This window comes from Eptesicus fuscus, chromosome 12, assembly GCF_027574615.1.
Source record: "Eptesicus fuscus isolate TK198812 chromosome 12, DD_ASM_mEF_20220401, whole genome shotgun sequence".
NCBI classification, from domain to species: domain Eukaryota; kingdom Metazoa; phylum Chordata; class Mammalia; order Chiroptera; family Vespertilionidae; genus Eptesicus; species Eptesicus fuscus.
This window is the reverse complement of record NC_072484.1, coordinates 85946901-85965542: the sequence shown is the minus strand read 5'-3', so window position 1 is coordinate 85965542 and position 18642 is coordinate 85946901. Positions and strand designations below refer to the sequence as shown.

Sequence of the window (18642 nt, the reverse complement as noted above, 5' to 3'; positions counted from 1 at the left end):
ATACTGAATGGCTGGGAGTTAACTGTTTCTGACAGTGATTTAGAGAATATTTAGTTTCCTAGAAAAGAGGGTGCTTATTTTTTTTTCCTATGCAATCACTTGGAAACACATATTTGTTCCCATTCCTTTGGCACTGCACATAGCTCTGCTCAAAAGTCCTTGACGAATGACTACAGATATATTTTTAAAATCTATGACATCTAGGCATAGAAGAATGTCTATGCGTTTTGATTTTAGATGAGGTTCAAAAGCACTCTGTCAAGAATCCTTTATTTGTATACCTTTATATAATTGTTATATTATATGTTATATTTTATATTTATATTATATATTATTTAAAAGTTATAGAACTACCTTTTCAATTATATCTACTTTTAAACAAATTAACAAACTAAAATCTACACAGGGACTAAAGTTTTTCTTTTCTTCCTTCTTTTGTTCCTTCCTTTCTTTCCTTACTCATTTTTTCCCTTCCTTAATAAAGCTTATTTTTTAGAGCAGTTTTAGGTTCACAGCAAAACTGACTGGCAGACACAGAGGTATCTCTGCTTCCACATATACGCAGCTCCCCACACTATCTGAGTCCTGCACCAGAGTGGCTCATGAGACTCTAACCACAGACAAAAACAAACTGTGTACTAGTTCATTTATTGTTTTCTTTTTCATTGAACTTTCACTTTTGGAATCATCCCCCCCATGATTCAATGAGACAGTTTTGCATGCTGTACCAAATCAAGAAAGAAGGAAAAGAGTAAATGGGATACTGGATTTTCCTAAGGAGACTATGCCTTTAAATAAGGAAAAGAAATTACAGAAACACACTATGAATAAATAAAAGTTAATTTTTAATTTTAAAAAAAGTAGTGAACTTGGGCTTATACCCGTCTTGCTGGAGTGAACAGATAAAGGTCATTCTACACATCCTTCCTACACATGCTTCTTAAAGTTAGAGAACATAAATGAAATCAAAAGAAAGTAGTAGGAAATGATCCAAAGAAAAAAACTAAACTAAAACTGTAACTCTCTTTTCTGCTGGGGAGAGGTCATTTTAAAAGTTGAAGAGGGGATTTGTGGTTCTGAATTCATTGACTGAAATTACCTTCCTAATTGTCCTGGCTTTTGGAAATTTTTAGTTATGGGACTTCCCACATTTTTCTCATTTAATTCCCTCCAATATGGTTTGAGGGACTATTTTCTCTCAAGTTTCTGCACACAACTCTATTCTGTAGATATGATGTGCACTGAGAAAAGGGAAAATAAACCAAATTCTCTCTTGGCAGATTTTTGATGCCTTTTAATTCTAGCCTTGCTGCATCTAACAATTTATGATTTGTTAGAGATATAGCTTACTTCACAAGTATATTTTATTGCTGTTACCATCTTCTCTATTACAAAACATCCTATTTCACATGAGCTGCTGAGTCACCTGTTCTTAACTAAGAGAAGAAAGCCATAAAATCGATTTTAAAATGTGCTTGAAGGGAAAAAAGTCAAATGGTACAGGAAAAATCATCAGGGTATATATAATAGCTTGAGGGTCTCTCCATTCCCACCTTTCTTCAAACAAATGAAATACTACTACCAGGATACAAAATCAATAGCCAAAAATTAATTGCATTTCTATACATCCACACAAATTCTCAGAAAAAAAGTAAGAATATAATCTCATTTAAGGTAGCATCAAAATAAATACGTAGGAACAAATTTAGTTAAAAAGGGAAATATTTACACATTGAAAACTACAAAACATTGATAGAAGACATTGAAGAAGATACAAACAAATGGAAAGCTAATCGGTGATCATCAATTAAAAGAATTACTATTGTTAAAATGTCCATATTAACCAAGGTGATCTACAGATTTAATGATATTTTTCACAGAAATAAAAAAAATTCTAAAAACTATAGACCCAACCAGTCAAATAAACCTTAAGAAAGAAGAACAAATCTGGAGTCATCACACTTCCTGATTTCAAATTATATTATAAAGCTATGGTGACCAAAACAGTATGGTATGGTCATAAAATATAAATCAATGGTATAGAATAGGAAGTTCAGAAATAAGCCCATTGACATATGGCCAATTAATTTGTGAAAAAGGAGCCAAGAATATACAGGGTGGGACAAAATTAGGTTTAGAGTTGTTCATATGAAAAATAATACAATAATTAAATAATAATACAAAATAAACTGTATTTTGTATATTCACAATTGTAAACCTACTTTTGCTCCCACCCTGTACAATATAAAAATAATACTCTCTTTAATAAATGGTGCTGAGAAAATGAAACTGTCACATAAAAAAATAAAACCAGTCCCCTATCTTACACCAAACACAAAAACAACTCATAAAGGATTAAGGCCTTAAATTTAAGACCTGAAGCTATAAAACTCCTAAAAGAATATATAGGGGTAAGCTGTTTGACCCTGGCCTTAGCAATGGTTATTTAGATTTGACACTAAATGCAAAGGCACCAAAAGTAACAATAAGCAAAGGAGGAACCACATCAAATTTCAAAGCTCCAATACAGCAAAGGAAACCACAAACAAAATGAAAAGGCAATGTAAGGGGTGGTAGAAAATATTTGGAAACCATTTATCTGTTAAGGGGCGAATATTCAAAATAGATTAAAAAACTCATAAGAACTAGTATGCATGCATATAAGCATCACCAATGGACATAGACACCAGGGGGGTGAGGGCATGAGTGGGGGGTGGGGGGATGAGGGGCAATGGGAGGTAAGGACACATATGTAATAACTTAATCAATAAAAAAACAAACAAAACAAAACAACAAAACTACCAATTGTTAAAAGACAAAAAAAAAAAAAAAATCTCCACACAAAACAAAACTCATAAAACTCAAAAGCAAAAATAATCCATTCAATAATATTTAAAAAATGGGCATAGGCACTGAATGGACATTTTTCCAAAGAAGACACACAATTGGGCAACCGATACATGACAAAGTGCTTGGCATCACTAATCATCAGGGGAATGCAAATCAAAACCACAATGAGATATCACTGCACACCTTTTAGAGTGGGTCTCATCCAAAAGACAAAAGATGACATGGTTGGTGATGGTGCACTGCTGGTGGGCATGTAAATTGGTGTAGATACTATGGAAAACAGTATGGAGTTTCCTAAAACATTAAAAATAGAACTACCAGTTGACCCAGCAATCCCACCTCTGGAAATACTTTTTCCAATGGAAATAAATATCTATCTCATAGAGATATCTGCACTCCCATGTTCATCATAGCATTATTCACAATTGCCAAGATGTAGAGTCAACCTAAGTGTCCGTCAATGGATGAATGAATAAAGAAGATGTGGTACTATATGTACAATGAGCTTTTATTCAGCCTTGAGAAAGAAGGACGCTCTGCCCTTTGTGCCAACATGGATGGACCATGAGGACATTGTGCTAAATAAAATTCCAAGCACCCATCAAAGCATCTCTTTCCTGAACCATTGAACCTTTGCTCCCCACCACTCCTTACATATACTGTGAAAAGAGAGCCTAGAGAATCAGTCCAAAAGCATGAAGTAGGATCCAAAGGAATGACTATGTTGGAAAAAAATTCTCCTACTGAGGTCATGGGTAGGAGAATAATGCATGTATACGATTTTAAACATACATATCTTTGAAGTTACTTTGTCACATAAATTCTTTGTTATCTTATCTTTCTAAGAGATAAGAACATCAAAATGCTACACCTTTGATGAGATACCCCATGGTATTATTATTCATTGGTTCCCATTTAAAAAAACACACCAGAGGAAATACATGATACTGACTTTTTCCTGTTCCGAAACCTCGGTCCACGGACAGCGTTGGGAATGGCACAGGCCGGAGAGTGAACTGCGGGTGGGGGTATCCACACGTGGGAGATGGGAGGATTCCTGGGTACTGGGCACTTTCTAGGGTTGGCACAGGAATGGCACTCACGACAGCTGCAACGCAAAGATATTAATTTTTTAATCTTATGGGTTCCCATAACTGACAATGGAAGTGGCCATATGTTCACATCTTTAACGCCACGCATGCTCTTCACAGTATCGTGTAGGTTCTTTAGTTACCTCTTTCCACAAACTCCTTCAGTAATAATTTTAGAAAAGACAACCACTCCTCCAGCATCTGACTAAGAAGCATTATCCTGTGGTTTAAAACTTCCCATGGCCTCAAACAAAGGAATGATTAATCAAGCTACCACAGAAACACCTTAAGGCTCCCTGGATTTTGTTATACTTTTTTTTTTCTTATTTTTTCTTTTAAGCCAGAACAATGGCATTAAAAATGTTGGGTTGTTCAGAAACTGAATATATTGTATAGAGTAGGCTGAAGAAATGAGAATTTTCTGTTAATTCTGTGGAAGAATTTAATGCTTTGGAGAGATAGTCTGGAAACTAAGGCTCTGAGAGTCAGAACCCAAACCTGCGCTGGGTCTATTCACTGCACTGTTGCCTCATGTTGTCACCTCAAGCTCTGAATTGCTCTGTGACTATAAAAACATGCCTTCTCTATTCCTAGAGTCTTACTCTACATGAATGGTGGCCCTAGCATGACTAGCAATTTATTTATTTTTATTATTTAAAAATTATAATATAATGCATGTATACGATTTTAAACATATATATATTTGAAGTTATTTTGTCACATAAATTCCTTGTTATCTCCAAGCTCTGTGTTGGTGAAGCTTTTTTCAACAAAAGGAAATGACTTCAACATATAATCAAAGTTGATTTTAAAGTAAACTTTTAAGATTTTTTCATAAATAAAATAGGCTTTTTGCAACTGATGTGATTGATAAGGCCCTAGATAACTGTGCTGATAAAACTGTAAATATGTATCTTGGCAGAGTTGTGATTTCATTCAGTCATGTGGCAGATATTTAGCAAGCACTAATTCTATGATAGGTATTGAGCCATACAGTGTGTGAATATGAAGATGAATTAGGTAATTTGTTCCCTCTCATGTACTTCACAACCTGTTAGAGGAGGGACGATTTGGATTTGATTACCTAAGAAGATGGGGCCGAGCTTGTATAATTAATGTCACAAAAGTGGTATAAAAGTGCTATCCAAATACGAGAAAAGAAATGATCATTCCTGAATGAGGTAATCAGAAAAGAGAGAATGTATGAGATCTGGACTCAGTAACTGCTCTGATGCACAGAACTTCGTTAGGTAGTGTTAGGCACTGGGTCATTCCCAAAGGAAAAACATGTTAGAAAGGAAAAGCAAATAAAAGGCAATGTATATTAGTGGACTGGCAATTCGTCCAGCTCAGTAAGAGCATAGGGTATGCATAACAAAGAAGGGCAGAGCCACAGGAACCTAGGAATGTAGACTCAAACCTGATATGCCGAGGAGTTTGTTCTTGTTTCTCTTGGTAGACACTGGGGAGCCACTGGGGAAATGTATGGAATGGAATGTCATGTTGAAGTTGTTTTAGGAAGAAATCTGGTAAGTGGGATGCAAAAGAGTCTGGAAGACACACTAGAGATAGGAAGACTAATAATGAAGCTGTTTGGACAGTTCAGGTGTGAGGCCATCTATACTAATAAAAGCCTTGGGGGTGATCAGGCCAGCAGCGGAGGGTATTTGGGGGCAATCAGGCCAGCAAGGAAGCAGTTAGGGGGCAATCAGGCAGGTAGGTGAGCGGTTAGGAGCCAGTGGTCCCAGATTCCACAGGAATCGGGCCTAAACCTGAAGTTGGACATCCCCTGAGGGGTCCCATATTAGAGAGGGTGCAAGCTGGGCTGAGGGACACCCTCCCCAGTGCACGAAATTCGGGCCTCTAGTAATGAATAAATAAAAATATGACTCTTGGGAATGGGAAGGTAGCCAGGGATTCCAAAGCTATTGTGGAAGGAAAGTCAATGGATATAGGAGCTTACTGGATGAGAAAGTTATATGTGGGACAGAAAGGCACACAAAGATTCTGAAACACAATGATTTTTAAAAAGAAAGCTGTTAGATTGGCACCAATAGAACTCAGCGACAAGAGGAAAGTGACTGGAAGGAGAAAACACATAGGGGCAGCTACATGTACAGTCTCTCTCTGTAGTGAAATGAATGGGAAAAAAAGAACAATGGCTTCACAGAATATGACAGCTGGGAGCATAATGATTAGAGTGTGGAACTCTGAAGCCAGACCTCTGTGTCCAAAGTCTGGCTCTGGCACTCACTCACTGTGTGAATGCAAGCGATGTTCTTAAACTCTCCAAACCTCTGTTTGCTTATCAGTAAAACAGGAATAATAATACTGTCTACCCCATGAGTTGAACAGTTGGCATTCGTTATAAATTCCATATATGTTTTTGCACTTACTACGGTACAATGAGAGATGTGCTAGAGTATAGAGGAGATAGGATGTATAGCAAGTAGAAAGAAACAACCATTAATTCACTCATTGAATGAATTGTATCAACTGTGTGCCTACCATGTACCAGGATCTGTTCTGGTTATTGAGGATACAAAGTAATCAAAACAGGCAAAATCTCTGCTCTCATATAGACTGCATTAAGATATAGAAGACAAATAATAAATAAACACAAAAATGTAAGTAGGATGGTCATACACAATAAAGGAAAATGAAGCAGAATGACCAAAGACACTATGTTAGGCAATGGTCAGGGAAGTCCTACTTATGGTAGTGGCAGTTGAATACAGACTTGAACGATATGAGGGAATAACCATATAAATATCTATGAAAAGAGAGTCCAAGCAAAGAGAACAGCAAGTGAAAAGTCCCTGAGTTGGAAGGTGCATTATTGTCCAAAAAACAAAGAAGAGGACTATGTGGCTGAAATGGATTACAGACAGGAGTAGCAGGAGATGAAGTGAGGGATAAGGCCAGAGGGTGGATCACCTGGTACCTTATAAGACATGTAAAAACATTGGATTTTGTTCTATATGTGATGGAAGTCAAGAGAAGTAACACAAGGAATACCTTTCAATATTTGTATATTGAAAGGCTAACAAGAAGACAACTTACTGTAGGGTAAAGAGCTAAAAGGAAGAAAGTAGTTACAAGCTGGTAGCTATAGTCTGTTATCTGTAAAGGATAGTGGTGTCTAGGACATGGGCAGAGCAGTGAAAATGGAAAGCAGTGGTCAGATTTGGGACAAGTTTTGAAAGCAAGAACTAAAGATTAAATTTGGAGTGTGAGAAAATCAAAATGAAGAAGCATGAAACTAAAGTTGAATTACAGTAAATGAATCAATAGTGGTACCATGTATTGAAGGGGAAAATAGGAGGAGGATTGAGTTTGGAGTTGGGGAGAGGAATTATGGGAGAGCAAGATTTTCATTTTGAACACAGATGGCTTGCTTATTAGATAGCCATTGAACATAGATGGCTTGCTTATTAAATAGCCATTTGGAGAAGTTGAGTCAGCATTTGTATAGAAGTTGATGTGGATTCTGGGAAGAGATTAAGCTGGAGATAACATTTGGGATTCATGCGCATTTACATGGCATTAGGGCCATTGGTACTAGATGATCATCTAAGAAGCTAGTGTAGATAGACGAGAGAAGCCTGAAGACTAAGCCCTGGCGCTCTCTCTGATTCTTGGGATTGGGAAGAAGTGGGGGAACAAGTGAAGGATACTGAGAAGGAGCAGCCAGTGGGATAGGAAGGAAACCAGGAGCATTTAGTATACTACAACTCAACTCAAAACGTATTTCAGAACAAAGAGTGAGAAGCTGTGTCCAATTTTCCTGACAATCTGAGAATTGATCATTTGATTAATGTGGAAATTATTGATAACCGTGGCAACCATGGTTTCAATGGAGAGGGGCTGGAAAAAATGGCCTTAAATGAATAAGAAAGATTAAAAGAGGACAAAAGTATGTATAGTCAACTTTAAAGGAGCTTTTCAAGCAAGGAGAGGAGTGGGGCTTTAGATGGAGGGGAAAGTGGTATCAAGTGAGGGTGCTATATAAAACAGGAGTTGTGAGACAATATTTGTATGCTTATTGGAGTTATCATTTGGAGGGGAAACTGATGCTACAGAAAAGGGAGGGAGGAGGACAGAGTCCCTAAGTGGGTAAAAAAAGGGATATCCACAAGAGAAAGAACCAGCCTTAGGTAAAAGTACAAATAGATGGACCCGATTTGATGGAAAGATAAGGATATCATTTCTGAATGCTTCTCTTTTCTTGCTGATATAAGAACCAAGGAAATAGGTATTGGGGGTCTGAAAAGTGAGAACAGATGTAAGACATTCATCTTACAAAGTGAGACAATGAATGACTACAGAAACGCAGTGGCATTTCCAAATAGATGGCAGCTCACCTAGGATTTGTGGCCATAAATACCCAGTAAGCAGGGCATGTTTTTTTTCTTTTCTTCTAGAGTCAGCTATTAGGATATGTGGTAAGAGTTGGCAGGGAAGCTGATTTAACCAGGGTTGTGTTTTTTCAGGTGATATAATGGGGAAGGAGGACCAAAGGAGATGAGGGTGTTTGCAAAGGACTAAAAATAATAAATGATGATGGATTAGAAACCGAGTTTGGATGAAAATGAGGACATGAGGTGATGAGGAACACTGGAAAGGTGGCAAAGCTAATGGATTGGAGGTTGTAGTGAAATTGAAGAATTGTTGGCAAGGGGGAAATCAAATAAGTGAGCAAGAAAGTAATAAGGTGCTGGAAAAAGGGATGATAGAAACTGACATTTTGTAGGGGGTGTGATTATTGGTTTAGTGTGTGACATGGAATTGATGTGTTGCAGTGGGAGAGAACCAATATCATTTCAGGTAACATAAGGGAACTAACAGTCTAGGGCATCGGATGGATTGTCTGCATGGGTATTGTAATTACCAAGATTGATCATAGAGGTAATTGGAAAGGAAGGGGTCCCCAGATACTAATATCTTCAATAAATATGGGAGAATGACAGAAAACTTCAACAAGAAGGGGATAGTGAATGAGTATCTCTTAATACTTGCTTCAAGGGTGCTAGACTATTTAAGTTTAAAAATTGTACCTATTACATAATTTAAAAAAAAAACCTATGAAGGTGATCATTAGAATAAGTTCAATAATATTGACATGCATTTCAAGTCTTTTTATGTCAACTTGTATATATTTTTTTACAATTTCTTAAATACGTAGCAGGTTGTTTGCCAGAACATTTCATTGTATATAACAAATACAATAACAATTGAAAATTCTGACTTCTAATTATAAATAATATGGTTTTCGTTAATCTTCATGAAGTCCATTCACCCAGAAAGACCAGAGAAAACGTTAACCACTTTTTGATAACTGATTTGGAAAAGATACCAAAAAACCCCACTGCATTTCCGCAGTGTGGCACCCATCTTGACTCACCGGGATTGTTAGACTGGGCATCCATAGGAATCATGAGTTTTGCCCTGGTGGCTCGGCGTGCAGCCAATGACCTCTCCAGAGTGGACATGGAGCTCCCTGCTTCTTCAGTGTCCTGACCTGAAAGAAAAACAATACTCCTGAGAGACACACTTTTTTCAATGAGTCAACTCTTTATATCATTTCTAGCCAGACACGCCAATGCCTTTTTTATTTTAATGTATTAAATCGTAACATCTAATTTCTTGTGACCCAAGCAATATACCCTCACTAATAAAATTCACCTTAACCTCATTACCCAGAAAATAACATAGCCAGGAAGAAGAGATAAGTAGGAGGAATAGGTAAATGTGTGTCTGAAATAGACTGTCCCACTCTAATCACTCAATCTCATTCCACGATGCTAGAGGATCTAAAGAACAAATTATGACCTCAACCTTCAGAGCCAAAAGTCTAGCTGGCCACAAGGAGGAATCTCTAAGTGTCACACTGTAGTGCTTAAGGAAACCAAAATGCATTTAATAACTGAATGTGGCATCAATGTTAGAGACTCTGCTTGAGATATTATTTAAGGTCTAGAAAAGGAATACTCAAAAACTTATCATTGAAAATCAGTAACTGAAGTCCTTGTTTAAATAATTCAAAGCTGAGAAAATCTAGTTATTCAGTTACATATTTAAACAACTAAAATATTTTTATTTGGTTTAAAAACCATAGCTACTCACTCTACAAACATATCATGAGTAGACGAAGAGATTTTCTGATGAGAGCACTTGTTAATTATTCAACTCCCCATAAGCATTTCAAAAACACGAGGACCCACAGAAAGTGAAATACCTTACCACCAACTCTCTAGATTTCTTAGTTATACCTGGACACAGATTGTTGTGTACCATTTTATTAAACATTGGGGGTTTTCTTAGATCACTTTGCACACCTACAGAGCCTTCAAACAGACTTCATTGAACTAGGCTAGTGATCATATCACATGACTGCATGGGGATGAGAGTTGATCTTCATGGTAATCAAGGCAAAGAAACAGAATTGTCAATGTTTTCATATTTCAAGTGTCCTTGATGTGATTTTTTAAAGCAAGGAATTGACAGCAAATTATAATCAACTTCCAATTACCCACAGACATAGGGAACTAAGAAGTGTACAATGGCTTCAACTTTTATTGTCTTGACAAATGTTTTGTTCAAGATTTAACAAAAAGCAATCAATTCATTGAAGCTTCACATTTCCATGTTTCCCAATGGTATCGCCTCCTACCTCTTAGAAGTTCCAAAAAGCATGGCAATCATAAAAAGCAGGCAACAGGATGATGGGATAGGAAGTAAACCAGTTAATCAACCAAATTTATATCAGATTATTTGAACTATTGGTAAATAACTGTGAATTAGTGGGAAGGTTACCTCCAAAAAGAGGGAGTGGAGGACACCCTTTGGGGTTCTTTTGCTGATGGCAGAGGGGAGAATTACCTGAATGAGAGGTGCTTTTGCTCCCCATTTGGGTTTCTGACTGGCTGTGACTGACTGGTGTGAGCTCTTGGCAACTTTGGATGGGGGTGTCCCTCCCAGTAGGGTCGGTGCCTGATGGCTTCTCGATGTTTTTCATCTCCATTTCCTCATGATGGATCCAAAGATCAGGGGGCCGCAGGTCCTTCTGGCTGCCCTTCCTTTTGCCAACACTGTGGGTGGCCCGTTTCCTATGGAACAGAATTAGAAGGCAAATGTGAGAGCCTCGCCTCAATGGCCTGTCTCTCTCTTCTCTGTCCATTCAAGTTAGAAGCCGGGGAAGGAAGCAGAAGCACTCCCAGGAGGAAACCTGTGAAAGCCAGGAATTGGCAGGCTTGTGTTGGCAGCCTTTCCCCCTTTCCCAGGAGTGTCACCACGTGGCAGGAGATGTGGTGCTGAATCCCCAGGGTCTCGGTGGCCTGCCAGGGAGCACCTCCCTTCAGCTTCCCCAGCTGCAAATCGAGCACAAGCTGACAATGAGTTCGATGGAGCCATATGCCAGTCTTTGGAGCGAGGCATAAGGTAACTGACTGCAGCATCTGCTTAGGAGATAAAGGAAGGAACTGCTTTGAAAAGGCAAATAGAAATAAAAAGGCCAGAGTCTGTGCCAACAGCCAAGGTAGAAGCTTAGAAGGAGGTCTACACCTCCGCTGTATAATTTAATGTGCAGTCAGGAAGCTTGCTCTTTGGGGACAAAAGACCACATGAGGACGTTCTTAAGAGAACAAAACAGTTTCCCCTTGGAGCCACTAAGTGTCTGGATTCAAACACAGTAAGACCCAGCCTTCTGAAAAGAGAAGAACACCCTTGGAAGTGTGATTCAAATGCCTCTTACTTGACTCAGTAAGAATTTTGGCCCAGCCGGCATTGCTCAGTGGTTGAGCATCAACCTATGAACTAGGAAGTCATGGTTTGATTTCCAGTCAGGGCACCTGCCCGGGTTGCGGGCTCAATCTCCAGGAGGCAGCCAATCGATGATTCTCTTTCATCATTGATGTTTTTTCTCTCTCTCTCCCCTTTCCTTTCTGAAATCAATAAAAATATATTTAAAAAAAGAATTTTGCAATCCTAAGTTTATTTTTCAGTGGTCCTCTCTCCTTGGGCCTAGTGAGATTCAACTATTCTCTGCATGCTAAGAAAAGTAGCAGGGTGCTCATGCTAGCCATTCTCTGCAGCAGGGTGAGTAACCGATGGCCTGGAAGCCAGATCTGCCCTGCTGCCTGCTCTTGTAAATAAAGTTTTATTGGAATCCTGCAGAGCTCATTCACTTCTGCAGTGTAGTGTTGAATAGGTGCAAACAAAGACCACAGGTCCCGCAAAGCCTAAAATATGTACTATTGGGCCTTTTTCAGAGAGTTTTCAACCTCTGTTCTACAGTTTTGTAATTTTTAAAAATCTCCACTTGTAGGTTCTACTTCTTTTAAAATAATAATATCTCTTCATAAGGCAAACTTCAGAGAGTTAAAATCTAACTTTGGTCACAAGCCCAGATAAGTACCTCCTCACATTCTTCACTCGCAGTGCTTTGCAAGAAATAACTATTTTTTATCATCGCAAAATGGTTCAAACAAACTACTCAGGGAAAACTCTTTGTAACCTTGCAAGGCCACGGAAAGTGGCTCTGTTTTCCCAACTACTGAATAAGATGCTTGCCCATATTAGGTAATTAATACATGTTTAATGGTGTGATTTGTTACATTTTCCTTAATAGTCTTTCCTTTGTCTTTCTTGAAGCATGCTGATGAGTATAAAACACAAAGAACCCCAGACTTAATATCTACCTAGTAGTTTATGGGAAAAACAAGGCAGTGTTTCCTGCTCTAATATTTCCCCACAAAGTACCTGCATTTTGCTGATTTCCTGGCAGCAAGGTCATGCCGACTCTAGACAATTGTCCCTTCTTGACTACGTGTCAAGAACTCTGCTAAGTACTGGAAATGCAAAGGTAGGTGAGACATTGGGGGCTTAATAAATGTACAAAGAATGGCATGGCTCCTGGGAATTTCTGCGTTCGTGGACTAAGGAGCCTGCACTGGGACATGGGAGGTAGGAAAGCTGAAAAAGCAGAGGGGGCCAAATCACAGGAGGCTGTGCCTCCAATAGAAACGTTTGTAATAATAATAGTAAGTCTGTGGGGAACTGCAGAAAGCGTTATAGCTCAGGACTCAACATTAATCAGATGCTACTTTGTATGATGCAGATCACATACTCAGCACACAGTAATTACTTGGATTAAATAGTAAGAATTTTTATTATTGACAAATGTATTTCTTAAGATTTAAACAAATTAATTTTTAGAGAGAGAGGAAAGGAGATAGAGAGAAATATCAACATGAGAGTGAAATATCCACTGGGGATCGAGTCAGCAATTGGGGCACGTGGCCTGACTGGGAATTGAATTGGCCACCCTTGGGTGCAAGGAACAACATCCAAACAACTAAGCCACATGGGTCAGGGCTTAAAAATATTTTTTGCTAGATTCTTCTTTGATTCTTTATTGGCTTACCCTGCATATAACCGATTATTATAAAAGGAGTTTCTTTTCTTTTCACTTTTAATTGGTATGCTGGGGACGTGAATGGGTAAGAACCAACACTGATTGAGTATACATTTTATTTGAATGTGCCCTTCCAAGTCCTATATGACTAGTATCATTTCAGAGGTCCTTTTGTCACATTATAATGAATTAGTAAGTTCAAGTTCTCATTCTGTGCTTAGCAATCCTTTGTTCAAATTGTTCACAAGAGGCAGTCATAGAGCTCTGTACTAATTTTCTTGGTCCCACAGACATGTGTCCAAGATCTGAAGGGAGACTGAGGTGGGAACACTGCTCCCTGGGAATTTAGGGAGGGCTGCAGGCAGAAAGAAGACCTGAACTGAGGTGTAAAATGATTATAATTTAACTAGGAAAAATATGTTGGGAAGTATAAACAACTGCCCTGAATCCTCCATCCAAATCCTTCCCAAAGGTTTCTAATTCTCCATAGTGATTATTTTTATTCTACTAACTGCTATTAAAAACCAAAAAAATGTATTAGAAACCCAGGGAAAATGTGTCTTAGATTCTCAAATGAACCTGTATTTTCTGAGATGGAATTAAGATATTTCGGGGTGTTAAGTGGTTGAGAGTTAAAATCTCTGTGTGGTAGATACCGAAAAATGATAAAAATGTTAAAACTGTGAAAATCAGTGCAAGTGACCTAGAGTAATTAAGGTAGAGTAGATTTCCTTTAAGAGTTTAAACATTTGATCCTGAGTAGTGAAAGTATTTTAGTCAGGATTTGAATGCATGCTAATATGTAAAACTTGCTGTGCCTATCAAATCAGATAGGAGGCCTTAAATTTTATTTACATATTCAAATTTAATGTATTCAGACAAATTGTTGATCATCTATACATGTGATAACTATGTGTCTTAGATTCCCAAGATATTCTCAATGTCAAATATATTGTCTTTAGTACCTATGGCTACATTATGACTTATCAAACCATGTTGTATATTTTGGCCAGAAAAATGTTATGGCTTTATTAAAAACACAGAACACCCCATATCAAATAAAGCTTTCATAAAATACTTTTTCTATATTATGACATTTTATAATCTCACTAATTCTAAATGTGTAAGTAGTATAATATCTCTTCAAAGTAGTACAATATTTTAAATCAATAATTAAAAAGAAATAAAAATTATTTTTATTTCATATTAGTTTGAAGCTAAATGCTGCTATATGTTCCATAACTTAGTAGTATTCCATGGGGAATTTCAGTGTATATAAGGTAGAGGGGATGATAAAAAGTATTTAGTCCTATTTCTCATTTGAGGAAACTAAGAGGAATTAGCTCTTCCCTTAGGTTTAATTAAATACCATTGATTTAATTACATGAGTGGTAGAATCAGAACTAGATCTTGGGTTCTAACTTCTGGTAGTTATTTTACATCATAACAAATAAAATCTTACCAACTAGAATGTAGGTCAATCAGATAACCAACCTCATTATTATGTATGAGGTCTATATGATAAACTATATGAATATGACTAACCATAGAATAAAATGCACAGACACTGACTTGAATGAGATACTACTGATAGTATACACACATATGTTTCAAGTCAATTTGAATGCAATTCACGTCCCCCAATAAAACACAAAGAAAACTTATATTCTCAGCACTTCCAGATAGAGAGATAATGAAGAAGTCCATGAATTGATTCCCTATTTCACCTTATTAATTACATTAAACTCCCATTTTTTTTCCCTGAGAGCCCTATAAGGGGCAATATTTCTGTTTCAAATTGGAATCGATTTTGCTTTCATCTGCATTACTTAATTTATCCTAAAAGGCTCAATGGCATTGGGATGGGAGTCCTCAATGAAATCAAGAAAAACTAAATTAAAACTCAGAAGTATCTAGAAGGAGACACTTCTTTTTCTCCCTTTTCTGTTAACATGTACAAAGAGACAAAAATGCATGGCAATGGTCTGTGACCGAATAAAGGTATCTGCATAAACATGGGGAAAATGTGCCAAATAAATAGTGAGAGACTGGGAGAGAAAGGAGGCAGTAAGTACAGAAACTCACAATCCACTTTCTTTGGGTTTTCAGTTATTAATGGAATGGTTTGTTCTTTTGTTCTTAAAACCAAGTCATATACAGAGCTCAGCCTCTATTCATTCTAAATAAAATCTTTAAGTTCTTACCAAGGTGCTTAGTGTGGAATTTAAGATAATTTGAGAGTTTCTATAAATAGTATCAAATCCCACTTTTGCACATTGAGAAGACTGGCATTTTCTCTGTGGGTGAAAAAATATGTCCAGTATTCCAGTTCATTAGGTCAATATCACCCTCAAATATCCTTCTTGCAATGATAAAAATGGAAAACAAAATACTGTGCTACAGATGGTTGAGCTAGCAAATTTAATTTTGTGAATTCACAGATGTTTTTATAACTATCATGAAACAGGCTAAGTTGGGTATGGTATCCTCCCGATTTCCACTTTTGTGACTCTTCCTCAGCTCTGCTTCAGACGCCCAATGCCATGATGTTCCACCAATCTACACGTGCACAACCCCTTTCTCGGGAATGCTGGACCAAGAGATTGTTTAATGCTTTATTCAAGTATGTTCACCCCCCACACCCCTAGAGCCTTACTAAGTGCCCAACACTCCGGAAACTCTGTGGGTGACCATCAATTCCCAGAATGCTCATGTATAAGACTGGTCTTATTAAGCTCAATTTTCTGATTTCTTGTTTGGACACAATGCACCAGCACACCAGCTTCAAGATAGTCAATCACATGGATGCAGCTAGATACCAAATTTTCCCTGCATAGATATAAATTAAATACAAAGACTGCATCTCTATCCCCCTATGTAACATTCTTCAATATGTACATATCCCTTATTCTGTTTCTAATCACCTCACTTCAAGATGCTGGAAGATTCACTACAGATCAACAAGTACAGTCACAGGAATTTTTCAAAAGAGAAAGGTTGAGGTATTAGCAAGGAAAGAGGGAAAATTATTTGCTAGAGAATCTCTCTTAAAACTTTGAAAATCAGTACAGGGATCTATAGTAGTTAAAGTGGAGTAGACTTCATTTAGGAGTTTAAATGTTTGTTCCTCAGTACTGAAAAATGCCATGCCAGAAAAAATAAAAACCACAACAACACACACACACACACACACACACACACACACACACACACACACAACAACAACAACAACAACAACAAAACAACAACAACAAGGGAAGAGCCTATGATAGCCAATCCAGTAAGATAGTCAGGATGGACTTGAAAAAGTACTAAATTGGCAAGGATGCAGAGAACAACCAGGAGGTTACTGCTGACTCCCACAACGAACTGGATGGCACAAGGTTAATATGCTGGTTAGGGGGTATTGCTAGAAGGAGAAAAGCGGAATTAAAACAACCTTTCCACTCTAAATTGTGTACTTTGATTTCTCAAACTCTGTTTGTGCTAGAACCTAGAGCTGCATAATATGAAAATATTTTAAAACCCCTCAATTATTACAATTTTCTGGAATCAGCATAGCCAGGAAATATGAACCATTTCGAATTCCCGACTCTCTCCTCCTTCCTAACTTCTGCCTCCAAACTAAACACTCTCTAGTATTGCAACTAGAGTGTGTTTGGTATTCTGCAGATAGTTATTCATGCAACAAGCATTGATTCAATGCCGACCGGCCTCCTTGCCAAAAGTGATAAACACTTTTAGAGGAACACACATCTTCAACCTTTTATAGATAATTGCAGAGAGGGCCATAAGTAGAGACATGGTGAAGTCCATTCTCTAAGTGCTACTTCGGGAACACCTGCTGTCACTTGAATGAAAGAATCTGGCCTCAAGAAGTGAAATAAAACAGAAATGCAAAGTGGATTTGTAGGATTCTACTATTCAGTCTGCAAGTCTAGCCCTCGCTCAATTCAGTTAATGGGCCTGGACTGGACAAAAAGGCAAGGTTTTGCCCAGGCCAGGAGATAAGGAACATGCATGAATTATGAAAGAGCAAGGAAGAGAGCCTTCAAAAATATAACTCAAAAGGATGGCAGTTGGGTCAAGCACGGACTCCTCTCCCTTTGGGAACCAGCTGTTACCTACTTTCTCTGCTGGGCTGAAGAGCGTCGGGTGCAAATCACGGCCGCGATCGCCACCACCAGCACCGTGATGATGCCAACGGTGACCACAATGATCACAAGCAGGCTGCTGTTCTTCTGAGGAGTGACGCTGCCATGAGGGGGGTGCATCTGGCCAATGGGTGGTTCTGGGAAAAGACAGGCAAATGGAGATCAGGTTGAGGGAGACATGGCAGCCCAGTGTTTATCAAGCTCTGTTAAGGATGTGAAGAGTTCCTGTTGCTCTGGGTATGGCGAGAACAAAGCAATGAAAACTGAGAAGAAAGACCTAAATGATCTACCCAAGATAAATGAAAGCTACGCCCACACAAAAGCTTATACAATAGCTTTCAGAGCGACATTATCCAAAACAGCCAAAAGTGGAAACCCACGTGCCCATCAACTGGTGAATGGATAAACAGGTGTGGTCTATCCACACAACGGAACACTATCCAGCCATAAAAAAGGAAGGAAGTACTGATACATGGTACAACATGCATGTACCTTGAAAATGTCATGCTAAGTGAGAGAAGCCAGATACAAAAGGCCACATGTTGTATAATTCCACTTATAGAAAATAGCTAGATAGGCCAATCTACAGAGAGGAAAGCAGATTAGAGTTTGGCAGCCGGTAGGGGGAGAAGTGAACAGGGAAATACTGGAAATAGGTACAGCTTTCCCTTTGGGGCAATGAAAATGTCCTGGAATTACATGGTGATGGCGGTACAACCTGTGAATATAATGAAAAAGCACTGAACTGTGCATTTTAAAAGGGAGAATTTAAGTTATCTGAATTTTATCTGAATTTAAAAAAAGCATTATGCTACCATATTGACTAGAAAGAGGGAGGGAAGGAGGAATGCTGCTTAGTACTATAAGAATTCCAGTGGGACAGGAACCAGAGAAGGCTGTGCTTTATAGAAAATGCGATTTATTTGATGCTATGAAAGATGAACTGTTTGGCACCTATCACTCACAATTTACCTCCATTCCCTTTAAGAAGCTATCTATAAAGCATATTTAATTTTCAACCTGTTGAGAGTGTGAATCCCATTTAAAAGCAGCCAAAGAGGGTTTGAAAGAGTGTCATAGAGTCCTGATATGAATGTTGTCCTGTCGCAGCAGTACCACATGGTAGACAATA

The 18642-nt window shown here is 38.1% G+C and overlaps 1 protein-coding gene across 1 annotated transcript in view; it reads right to left on the bottom strand.

The window, feature by feature from the left end:
- The window catches only part of DCC (DCC netrin 1 receptor), a 566817-nt gene that overhangs the window by 31052 nt on the left and 517123 nt on the right, over positions 1-18642 (bottom strand). The window contains exons 23-26 of the mRNA XM_054723604.1: positions 17485-17647; positions 10824-11050; positions 9346-9462; positions 3803-3958 (exon numbers count right to left, since the gene is read on the bottom strand). Of these exons, the coding sequence (XP_054579579.1) occupies positions 3803-3958; positions 9346-9462; positions 10824-11050; positions 17485-17647 (663 nt within the window). The remainder of the gene's footprint in view (positions 1-3802; positions 3959-9345; positions 9463-10823; positions 11051-17484; positions 17648-18642) is intronic.